The following is a 12,328-nucleotide window of genomic DNA, read 5'->3' on the forward strand; positions in this document are numbered from 1 at the left end:
GTAAGAAAAGAGCGGAACTCCGACCCTTCGGGAGAGTGGGTTTCTTTCAATAGGGTCATGAGGGCCAGCCCCACAACCAAGAGTGATAAAGTGATTCATGAGTCGTGAGATGGAGGGATTCCGTTTGTCGATCAGGAATTCCATGACTTCCCAGTAAGGGGGGAGGGCGGAGGGTTTACATGGCCCACTGCTTCCAGCCCATAGATTGGAAGTGAGCCATGGACTGCACTTGGTCCTCGTAAGGGAGGCAGTCGCTGGACCAAGTGGGTGAAGGGTAGTGGCACTGCACTGGTGGCTGGATCAGGTTCTCCTCTAGGGAGATGGGGACCAGGTGCGAGGTGGGTACAATATCTGAGTTGTCCCATCGCATGGGGGACTGCATTTGCAGTGGAGAGGCCGATACCTCAGTCTTGATCATACCCTTGGGGTAGTGGTCCATCAGTGAGACCGAGCCGGAGGAGATCGAAGAGCTAGAGTGGGGAGGCATGGAAAAAGTGGCATCTGAGAGAGGAGGGGGGCAGGTCTCTGCGGGGGAGGAGTAGAAGGGACTGTCGTCCGCAGGGTCTGGGAGGTGGTTTTGGAATAGGTTGGCAGAAGGGCGCTGTTGAAGAGGCATCTCCAGGCCGTTCCACATCAGAGAGCAGTCATTGGCGAGATCCGGGTGCACGCCGGGAGCCACCAATGAGCCGATAGACATAGAGTGAGACTGCGAAGTGGCAGCAAGAAGAGAGCTGTTGTCCATGGAAACGCAGCGGGGAATTGAAGTAGACTCCACCATCTGCGACTGTTGCGAAGTCCACTGGGTCTGCTCTGGTTGCGACTCGAGCTCACTTGGAAATAGTCATTAGCTTTATGCGCCGAAGGATATTTGTAGTTCTGAGAGGGGAACAAAACTCACTGTCGCTCCATGTGGCGCGCAAGCAAATCAGGACGGTGGAAGGCCTTCTTGCAGCCGGGGTGTGTACAGCGGTAGGAAGCTTCCGGGTTGTGGTTGAGCTCATGGCGTCTGCGGTGCTCGGCGCGAGTAAAGACCTAGAAGTTGAAAGCGTAAGCAAAATGCGCGCCGAGGATTGCCAAAGAGATGCGCATACCTTGTTGCAACCGGGGAACTCGCAAGCGTGAACGCGCTTGCCCTTCTTTGCCTTGCTGATGCGGTGGGTGGTGGGAGTGTAGGTGATAGGCATGGGGATCTCAGCCTGGGGGCTGCGGCGCATAGTGTTCTTTCGGCCAACCATGGTGGATGAATCTGTGGTAGAGGCGGAGGTGTCGAGAGCTGGTGCGAGCTGGGTGGATTGTAATGACTTCTTGTGCTCAGTAGAGGAACCTCTCATCCTGCGGCGGACCGGATACTAAGAGGGGGGGAAGGGTTGAAGTTCTTCGAGGGTGGAAGAAAGTTATATAGAGTTGGAAGGAGGGAAAGGAAGAAGGGAAGCAATCCTCAGGTGATTGGAAGGAAGGGAGATCTGGAGGTTCTGAGGTGAAGAAAGGTGGAGGATGAGAGGACTGATATAGACGACGCAGGATAGCTGGGCTGGTTCTACCTCAGTGGATTAATAGACTTCCAACTCGAAATTAATGGCCGAAATGGGGGAGAATTGCGAAAAAACCGAAAGGAGAAAAATGGGCGATTAATGGAAATAAGAAAATAAAAAAAATAAGAAAATGAGAAAATGAGAAAATAGAAAATAAGAAAATAAGAAAATAGGGAACAAATCAGGAAAAAACCGAAGAGAAATTCCGAAAGGGAAAAAAAGAAGGCAAAAAGGGAGCAGCCCCAAGGCATTCTCAACCTTAGATCCCAGGGAACCAAGCACGGGCGTGGGGAGGATCGCGGGAGGATCAAGCATCCTAAAATTACACCACGTTGTCGGGGTGTGCGGCTGAGGCGTGAAAATGATAATTTGGAATATTCGCATAATTAGTGCCTCTTAGCCGGGATTCTTTTGGGGCCTTAGGCCCCCTTGGCGACTAGTCCCCTTCCAGCCAAATATCCCAATTAACCCGAAATTCCCACAGGATTTCCCATTTTCCTAAACTGAAATACATTCAGAAAATAGCATCAGGATAAAATTGGACCCCCGTGTCAACGGCTTGCAGGACTGTCGATCATATCTCCTCTCTGCCACCAGAGGCTTTGGAAGGATTCTGGTAATTCCACCATTCTACAGTAGATTGGTGTTAGCGGGGAGGGCCGAAAGACGCCCCCTTCGCCCTCTACAAGATATCCAACGCAACATCGGTGCTCCGGAGGCATGTTTGCCGCCGTGGGCTTGCGATAGCGTGGTGCATGAAGAAGCCTTTGATACCGAAAAGGGAAATAAATATCCTGCCAGGCCCCAGGTGGTGGGCGAAGTCTAATCTACTCTGTTGGTTCTCCCATGCTGATCCCAGTGGGCTACGTAGCCCATACCTCCCCATTTCCCCGTAGGCCCAAACCTTCTCCAGGGCGGTAGAAAATCTATCTTTAGGCGGATCGGAGCTGAATCTGACCCCGAACCTCCACGGTTTGCGAGAAGTCCAAGCTCCCACGGAACCGCAACGGGCGTGCCCCACTGATATCATGGTTCCCATCACTTCTGGTAGCCCGCAGGATCTGGCACTAACCCTGATCGAGTACCCCAGCTTACGCTCCATTGGCTACCGATCATGTGGGCCATCCTTCCCTTATACAGGGCCTGAGGCTTGGGGGGAATGTTAAGGCCACCCACCCCGGTGGTCAGCACCCTTTTCCTCGTTGCCTTCCTAATCAGCAGTGTGAGCGACCGTTCCTTGATGAAAAAAAGAATGCTATAATGCCATGCAAGAACGATGCATAATGTAGTGGAGTCTGGAATGCCAGCAAGCCCCCCCCCGGGTCAGCCTAGTGGGTCCGGCATGGCGTGAGCCCTGCCACCCTGGGGCCCATGTGCAGGGGAATTGGCCGTAGTTTGTTTCAGGGTGGATGATCCCTTGCCCTAAAGGGTGAAAAAGACACTGCCCAGGTAGCTTTCCCAAGCCCACTTCCCCCCATCCTTGGCCCCGAAATATCCTCCTCGATCCGGTCCGATCAACATCGTGAACTGATTGATGGATCATACTCTTGTGAGCAAACCATAGTTTTTTTTCTTTTTGCAGAATGACGATATCAAGCCGTATTTATGAGGAGCACCAACTTTCCCCATCTTCCTAGCAGAACATTGTTGGATTTACTAGCATTCTTCCTCCACAGCCCCGGTACCTAGGTACCATCGTGCAAAAATTAGAAAGGGAAGGCAGGATGGTAAACATAGTACAGAGTACAATTAGAGTATCTCGTATCCACAACAAACATCAAATGTGGTGGCTTGAATCCCGTATCAGCTTCATCGCCCGACAGTATCTCATGCCGCGTGGCCGGAGAGCGGGGATAGCAGACTAAGCCTCGTGGCTTGACGGAAGCGAGGGGCAAGGAATGAGATCCACGATGAAACCACAACCCCATGCAGGTAAAAACTTAGGCGCATTCCTGAAACATGCGATATCCCACGCTTCTCTTCAAACATTCTGGAATGTATTCAGTGGAACCGCCCCCGTCTGCATAAGCTTGTCTACCACGCGGAAGTCTTCAAGGGGCCATTTCTCGCTAGTCCCGAATTTGTCGGGGGGGGGTGAGCTTTATTCTCAGTCTTTTTATAGAACATGATTTGTGTTCCTCATCCATCGTGTTAGTCCTGGCCCCTAGCGCGACGATCAAACCAACGCGACTTGCATGACATTAAGCCATTAAGCCGAATGGACGGCAAAAGCATTATCGGGGCCTGGGGAAAGTGCACGTTTCCACGTGCTAACTTTGGCCCCAACGGGACGTGACTAGATACATTGCGGCAGGAATATGCGAATCCTGAGTATTGCCGAAATCTGCCTGGAGTTGAGTATATGCAAGATAAGCATCGTGATGTTTTATCAGCCTCAGCGGCGCGGCCAGGATCTCCAGGGCCCAAGGGAATCGTCTTCAGATTGCGTCTAGCCCTACAGAAAATCTAAGCAAGCCTCAATTATGCTTGAATCATGCGAATGACTGCGAAAGGGGCCCTACCGTCATAGCGCTTCCAAGTATAGATTCTGATGGGTCCTGATCGTCCGGTTCACTGACTTCCCCGGCTTAGCCTCCCCATCTCGCGTGGCAGATAGGGCGGGGCCCAGGCCACCCAATCACCGCGCTTTCTAGCCCTTCCGCTATTGGATCGCAAACTATTCTACTTTTCAAATAATTGTGGGGCTTTCCCTCTTTGTCGGTGGCTACCCGGGCTTTCTCCATCGACTCCCTCACGTGAAATGACATGGGGAGGGCGGAAGAATTCCATCCTTGTTTTCCCTGATTGGGCTCGCTTCTGGCAATTCCTTTATGCATGAATGATGATCGGTACGGAGTACAATTCGATATCCTGATCAGCCACCAAAGTTAGAAAAACGCCTCCCTTGTACAAGCCTTTGGTCAAGAGGTTAACCGTGCTCTGTATCAAGCCTCTATAGGTCTAGGAGTGGATCTTCAGGCCCTAGACGACGCCTGATGTTGAACCCACCATCCTGCACAAATTTGGCAAGTGGCAGGTGGGATGGTAGGCCTAAGAGTTGGAGGTTGGAGTCGTGATGATTGTGATCAGCACCAATCCTGCTGGCCCACCTGGCCCATAAGGCCCATAAGAAGCTGCAGAACAAAGTTGGTTTTTTCTTCAGTCCACGCAGTGCTGTGGTTGGTTCTTTTTTTAGCGACTCGATCCTTCAGGGTTATCGGGGCTTATCGGGCCTGTCGGGGGTAAAAACGCTTGGGTATCCAGCACCACGCCTAGGGATGCACCCGCAGAGACTATGGCCGGTCGCAAATTAGTTTAGTGTATTTTGTCTTCTCGCTTAAGATCACCATTTTGATCAGTTATTGGTAGGACCCTGCTTTGGGGAAAAGCACGAAATCGCATCTCCCAGAGCGTCGGGTCATGACTCGCAAGGTCCATAGACGATGGGGATGGGGGGATACGACGGCAACTTTCCGGGGACTTTTGGGTGTCAAGGCACCCAAGCGATCGAACCAAGGCCGATGGCCCACTTGGACGAATTATTGCCGCGCTGAGACTGCCAGGTCTCCACTACGAGGCTCTTGTGACCGATAGAATTGCCTCTTATCCCCATCGGCCGAGGTGGACCTGCATAGATACAACAATCTGACGGCTTTAAACGGGACAATAAATAGAAACCCACCTGTGCATCAAAACAAAGAAATGAAGACAAAGAATTGTTAGGGCTATGCGATGGCAACAAGACCCTTTCAACGGTCAAGTCCTTGTCGCGCTCAGGGAGCGAAGTCCTGGGTTGTCCAGACTTCCAAAGGCACATGGCATCATGGCATACTGGGAGTGAGGGCATTCCGTCATCTGTTGCTGGATAGAACGTCTCGAAGCATGACGCACTCATCGTGACGTACCTAGGTAGATCTCAGAACCGTCACGGATCGGTCCAACCCACAGGCTTGGCTTTCTAACGGCAAATTCCCGTCTGGTCTGCTAATTCCCGACCGGGAATGAGATTATCCCTTAGGCTATATTGCCCAATTTCTGTTGACGGATATCAGATGAAACGTCCCCTGCATCGGCGTTGCAGAACCTCCCGAAACCGCAAGTCCGTAGATTCAAATTCGCAAATTACCGAAATCTCCGGGGGTACTTTTTCCCCAGTGGACCATTGGAGAGTCTCCAATAGATAACCTAACACAGAGTATATTGGACCCACGTTTCTGACCTGTCGGGACCCATTCTGACTGATGAACGTTCGCACTCTTTGGTCCGCGTCAAGAACTACGCCCCATCTAGCTTAGCCGCACATCCCAATCGGGAATCACCACATTTGCCAAATGAGGAATATATGGTCGATCATCACTGGCTGGGAAGTTCAAGCTTACCCCCTCCCCTCCCGCTGGAATTAAAGCTCCGTGCTCCGTTTCCCCGCTCCGTTGACCGCTCTGTTGCTCCGCTGTAAGCTCTGCCATGCCCGTCTGGACTGTGTCGACTGTCGGTCTGTGACTGTGATGAAGATGCGGAAGTACGTCTCCCCCCGAGCCCGTGCGATCTTTAGCCTCATCTCCTATAGCCGATGACGAACAAGCGCACTAGGAAACCACCGTAAACCATCAAGTCGGGCATCGGGTGGAAAAGCCCCCGACCGATACCGCCGACTTGTCCGTTCCGCAGATTATGGAACATAATGAGAATAACCTTGGAAACAATAATCCCTGTGTGGGAGGCTATCGGGGCGCTATAGCAGTGTTTGTTGTTCCTCCATGCCACTTTAACCATCACTGATCTCCTGGGCAGTGCGAATCAGCCTCACTACGAATGTTCTCTTTGGGCTTAGTGGAACCACCCGTTGCCCGCTGTGGCCTGGGCGCCCTCGATACGATTCTGTGCCCGTTTCGTCCTGGCTCGCTTGATCCCGAACTCAACAGCCCTGCAAATTGGTCGTTTCCCCACCACTTACCCCTTTTGACCTCCCCCTTCCCCCCCCTTTCCTCGTAGACCCGCAAGCCACTTAGCCCCTCTTGCCTGACGCTAAAAGACAAGCCTCGAATTACCGACGGGGAGGGCTTGATGGAGCTCCACTACCCGTCTCGTGCGGTAAGGCCATACAGATTCTCCATCCCTGCAAGCCACGCCTGTCTGCTGACGATGGGGCTTCCCGTGTGTTTGCTCAAGCAATGCCCCGTCAGTAGCAAAGGCTCGATCTTCACCCGAACGGACCAATCGTTGCGCGGGGATCGGCGGGGGGGGCTAGTGTCAATACTTCCGTCTCCCCGTCAAGGCTGTTAGGCCATGGTTGCCAAAGTATTCGAAGTGGGGCTCGGTAAGGTGAAAAGCACCTCTCTACTCTGGAACAATTATCGACCACGAGGTTACAGACATCCCATCTTCTAGAGATTGCGGCACACGTAGCGAGGATACAAAGTGCAGTAGCTCCTACCCAAGCTGGCTGTTTGAGCTCCTTTTGAAACATTACTCATGTCACATCGCACCTCCAGGGCTAGTAGGGAGAGTGCTGGGGAAGTATCTTACGCATTATCAAACTAGCACTTTAGCAGAAGGATGGTCTGCAGACGGGGAAGCCTTACTCATGAAATTACTCAAGCCGCTCCGACCCCAAAAAATGGAGTTCACCGCCAGGCACGGCTGTGTCGACAGGCTTAAGCTCCATTGTCACCAACGGTATACTCCGAAGACTCGGTGGACACAAACCTATCGATCTTTCAGGCTCTATCCGGCTTAAAGTGGCTGATCAGGATGCGGCATGCTCGGTATCAGAAAATCGTTTGCTGCTGATCCTGTACTCGTGGCGGCGATCGATTCGCACGTTCGTCCTCTTCTCGCGGGGATTAATCTCCCATTGGAAATCAACATTCTTGCAGGATTCATCCTTTTTTGTCTTTGCTTTGCTTTGCTTCTATTTTTTTTCTGTTGGTTTTAGCTCCTGGGGCACTTTGTACATCCCGTCCTCCCTGATGAGCCAATCCACATAACGCTCGCATTGATCGTTCAGCGGTGGCGAATCCAACGCCGAGGTCTCCGTAATATATTGAATAACTCTTTTTTAATCCTTAATCCAATCTACTCCGGACCGCTAAGACCAGATCAAGCACTAGGCTGGGCGCACAAGGTCGAAAAGCCACTAAAGTCAAATGTTAAATCAACCAGATCCTTCGCAGATCATTCTATTCACGGTATCTGGTGGGTTCTGGCAAGCCACTAATGATCGGCAATCCACTTATCTCATCCTTCAGAGCTATTTTTCCTGAAGGATTCTTGTTGCTCACTACTTTCAGGTATTGAGAGCGACGTCTCCAAATCTGATACCAACATCCCGTGCGCGACGGGGTACTCCATAGCACACGCCGTCTATTCTGAGGGAGGTTGGATCGCTTATGTCCGATGGAGAGAAGGAATGGGCGCATCTAGTGCCTAGATGCCCGGGGTTGCCGAGCTGTACCAGCCTCGTAAAAATATATTCTTACCTTACTTCCTGAGAGACTGACGAAGTCGCGCTCGTAAGCTCGTCAGTTATCCTGTTTGCCGCCATACCTCTTTTACCGATCCAAATTCCTCCTCAGTCACGGATGATGTGGATAAAACTCTACAGGGGAAACCCAAATCGGGCCTCGTGAGCGTTTCTGACAGGATCGCCTGCATGTGATGAAGGATGGGGGTCGTTTCAGATACTGGCTGTTGCAGAGCCGGCGATCACACCATGTGGCTGTCGATCCCCGGCCCCTCATCTCTATCAGTCAATCATAATCCTCCCTCCCCGCACGGCTGCGATTCGCTCTACAGAAGTATGCGATAAGAGTTATGGCTGTGGTGGCAACCAACACTCCCTATCGCGCCTCCTGCTACCCTGTGGAGATCACCAACACGCTTCTAGTTTGAGATACGCCAGGAATGGCTGACTGCGTCTTCCGCGCCTTCATCATTCGTGAAGAGCCGAATAGTCTACGTCAGAGGCCGGGTTGAATTCGTGCTCCCGTTCAAGTTCTTGTTTCCATTGCTCCGCGGCCTGCTGCCTGGTTTGCAGAATGTACCTGACTGCAATCCGTGGCGACTCGATGGCTAGGTCTGATCGTCACATCTCCAAGCTATGCAACTGCCATCGCTGCGTCCCCCCCCCCCCTCCCCATGTATAGTTGTGCTCGGTGGATCTCGGGGCCTGGCATGCCCGCGGATCCTGCAGCTGCAGCTGCACGCCTCGCCCTCCCTCCTCCCTTTGGCTGTCTCGTCTCGTTCGGGCTCTATACAGTTTGGGACTTTGGCTCCGGGACTTGGGGTTCGGGGCTTGGGGTTCTTCGGACAATCGAAGTATCGCAAGACCCCGAGCGCCATGCAGAGGAAAGGGGTAGTGTAGGTCCTAGATGAATCTAATTTAGTATATTTACGAGATTTGTGCCTCAGATCAACTCAGCGTTGCATTGTACCCGGTATCTGGGCGGTCTTAGTTTCTACAGCAACTAATGCGGCAACTAGCGCGAGTATATGTTGGTTAGCCTGAGCGTGTCGGTAATTTCGGGAATACTGAAGCCTGTCGGCCAGGTTAGGACATTCGTGCACCTTCACGCTAGGGACTCTTGCGGCATCGTGCGCATTGTCGAGTGAAGAATCTGGCGGGTCCTCATGCTCATTTCCCAAGTGGATCATGGGCTATGGGCTCTCGAAGGATGCACATCCCCGTCTTGCCATGTGGTAGTTGCGCCTTGTGCAGGATTCACCAAAGACCGAGTTCGGCAAGAGCCGCTAATTAACACACATTTCGGCTAATAATAAATTGCCGGTCTAGCCCATTAAGCTCCAACTTTGTACTCCCAAACGGGCTCTAGTGCCACCCGGGATAGGCCAGTTAATCCAAGGCCCTTTTGGGGGACAATGTGGCTGCACTACTGCAGACTTCATGCATTCCTGCGCACTAAACGGCCCTGGGCGAATCACCGATCCCACGTCGACGACTGTGGAGTGCCTGCCATGTTTCAAGTTGGAAGGCATGCTTACACGTGGACCTCAAGGGTGCAACTGGTTGCTGATCATGGGATAAATTTATCTTCGTGTCGCATAGTCCTCGAGTCACATCAGGCTCTGATTGCTTGTTTTATCCTCCTCATACGCTGCGTAAGTAGCAATGTTGGTCCCCACCCTTGCAAGCCCTCGCCTTGCCATCCACTCACGTCCTCGCTTTATCCGAGTCATGCACACGGGCCAATCGTGCATGCGAACACGGGGATAGTTGAAACGAACTCCCCCCCGCCCCCCCCCCCCTTCTGCCATGTGCTCATCCCGCGTTTCGAGGTCAAGATGACTCTGCAGCATGTGCCATGGTATGCAGAAGTGCAGAGGAGTTTCCACTTCGGGCCATAGCTTTTGAGAAGATACTATTCTTGGATCACATCCTTCTTTCCCACATGGCAAGACAACCCACCTCCCGTTTGTATCGTGCCATCGGTCGGCTGTTTCATGTCTACTTCGATGAAGGGGGCTGGGTGGGGTTGGATTTTCTTGCCACATGGTGTTTGAAGGTGCTAATGGTTGATCAGAATCTACGTACTAGGAATATCTTAGGGAATCCTGACTGCCATGCAGTGTCTCCTTCCTCCCTTTTCCTCCAAGCGATCCGCAAGGATCGTCGTCTGAATCCTTTCGCTGCATTTCGCTACAATTGCCTTTGATCCTTCTAGTCCTTATCAAACAACACCGTTTGGAAGTCCCCTATCGTCGCCACCACGTGCAGGGATTAGTGTGCTTTAGTTGGCCCTCACTCCTACACTCAAATAAATTGAGCCTACTCAGAACAGCCTAGTCACCCAGTCGTGGCTGGAGCACATCGCGCAATTTCTGTGCCAGGAACTGCATGAGATCTGCAGCAGAAAACACATGGCCAGGTCCTGCTAGAGTCGATCTTCACTCCCCACGGTCCAAGCCGTCCCTACCCTAAAACCAGGGATTAGATGTCCCAGGTAATATCATCCGCCGGTACAATCGATGGGCTTACAGATCAGAGTTTCCACAACTCCAGCCATGGGGCGCCATGGATCGCCAATCCTGGATCGCCCTGGTCGTCGCACCGGCCAATCGCGGTTCTTGTTCCCCGCTCCCCGCCCCCCCGTGAGCTCCATATCACGAACCATAGGGAGTGGAACCCCCCACTCCTCTCGTGGAGAGGTGCACAAAGTTACTTTTCTGTTGCGGTCCAGCTGCGAACGTACCCACGTGTCGCTAGTAATTCAGTATAGTTTAAGTAAAAGCTTTTCGAAGGCGTCATCTCAGCCCATCACCTCCCCCTCCTCCAATAACACTAATCCCGGGACCCGGCGGATCTGGCCGACCTACGGTCTGTGTGTTGTCTTCTTACTGCCTTCGTAGCTGAGGTACCCAGAAGGGCAGGTTACCTGCCAACAAGCTTGAATTAGGTACCCCCTCTTTTACTGACGTAGAGGGCTTAGTGTCGCTATCTCCACGGTCGGCTACGCAAAAAGTCTCAGTAGTCTTGGTCAAGTCTTAGTTTTTTGCCGAGCGCTAGACCGAAATCCTTTCCCACCATCGACGATCTACAATAATTAGCTTCAATTCACACCTTGTCTTACACTGCATGGTGGTAGCCATGCAACTGCTTGTAAAGCCGATAACCCTAGGGCCGAGCCTCCCAACTCAATCGCGCAACCAACGGCGGCAAACGCCTCGCGAATCATGCGGCAGCCCGCGCGCAGAAAACAGTTAGGCTCTCGATGCAAGCTGCATCTCGGAGTCAAGCCCCTGACGTTGGCGGCCCTTCTCCGACCTATCGCAGAGCCCAATGGGCCGGATGGCGTTTGTTGCCAGCAACGCCAAACGACGCCATGACATCATGTGCCTAGCGCGCGAGCGAGAGATTGGCGGGTCCATAGCCGCTGTTGGTTGTCGCTAGCCTCTGGGGACCTCGTGGCTTTCTTTGGCCGGAGTTCCACTGTTGTGGCTCAAAGTATTGTCCGAGAGGGGGGCTTGCATAGATGGGGAGGATTGGGAACCAACATGGTGCTTGCATGGGCTCGCCTGGCGGTTCGGGGTTCAGAGCGAACCCTACGTCGAAGGAAGACCAAGGTGCAGAAAGGCTGAATCCTTCGGCAGTGATAAGGTGGAGGAAACAATAACGAAAAACTCTCCTTCCTAATTGCTACTTTGGGATTTGATATGAGGGTCCACTATGTTGTTGGTCTTGCTTTTAGAATAGGTAGGTGATTAGGCTTGATCTATGAAATCTGCAAGGACGGCTGCGGGGAGAGGGGAGCAAATTCTAGTGAGTCGCTCCTTCTTTTTTTCTTTGTTTTTGCCCTTTCCGAATTGGTACATTATTGAGTGATTAGATTTGAGTTCTTTTATCGGTTCAACTGCTTCACGGATGAAATCCTGCAGTATCCTAATCCGTTAGATATGGATCCTTCACTAGTTGCAATACCGAGTCTTGGTCTGAACTTCCTCCCTTTTTCGTAATCTAATCATGATCTCATCTCACCATGCTTCCAACCCACCGAGCAACTTCGCTTCAGTTTCGGGCCCCTAGAGTCGATCATTACCACACAGACCTAGTCCGGCCCCTCCGACGCCTCTTCCTCCTGCCCCCCCAACCCCCTTCAACCATGTGGCATGGATCAAACTCTCGAGAATCAGAGACTGTCGATCGCAGATAGCAATGGGGCTGTTTCTTTTCTTAGGACTGCACGGGGTCCTGGAAATTAAATCTGTCCGGGAGGTCTCTGCGGAGTCACTGCGATATTCTGTGTCTCGATTAGGGAGAGTTCTAGTTGACCTTGGGCTCC

General features: G+C 52.3%; 1 protein-coding gene across 1 annotated transcript; it reads right to left on the reverse strand.

Annotated features, from left to right (window-relative positions):
- Nucleotides 1-175: 175 nt before the first annotated feature.
- Nucleotides 176-1,331, reverse strand: N7468_010177 (Zinc finger C2H2; the record flags this gene model as incomplete). Its single annotated transcript, XM_058479472.1, has 3 exons — nucleotides 176-830; nucleotides 899-1,032; nucleotides 1,092-1,331. The coding sequence occupies 3 exons, from the start codon at nucleotides 1,329-1,331 to the stop codon at nucleotides 176-178; spliced, it is 1,029 nt and encodes a 342-aa protein (XP_058326040.1).
- Nucleotides 1,332-12,328: the final 10,997 nt, after the last annotated feature.

The sequence above is a fragment of the Penicillium chermesinum genome (genome assembly GCF_028974085.1).
Source record: "Penicillium chermesinum strain IBT 19713 chromosome Unknown utg000008l:1.0-1752722.0:1.0-1753981.0, whole genome shotgun sequence".
In the NCBI taxonomy this organism is placed as follows: Eukaryota; Fungi; Ascomycota; class Eurotiomycetes; order Eurotiales; family Aspergillaceae; genus Penicillium; species Penicillium chermesinum.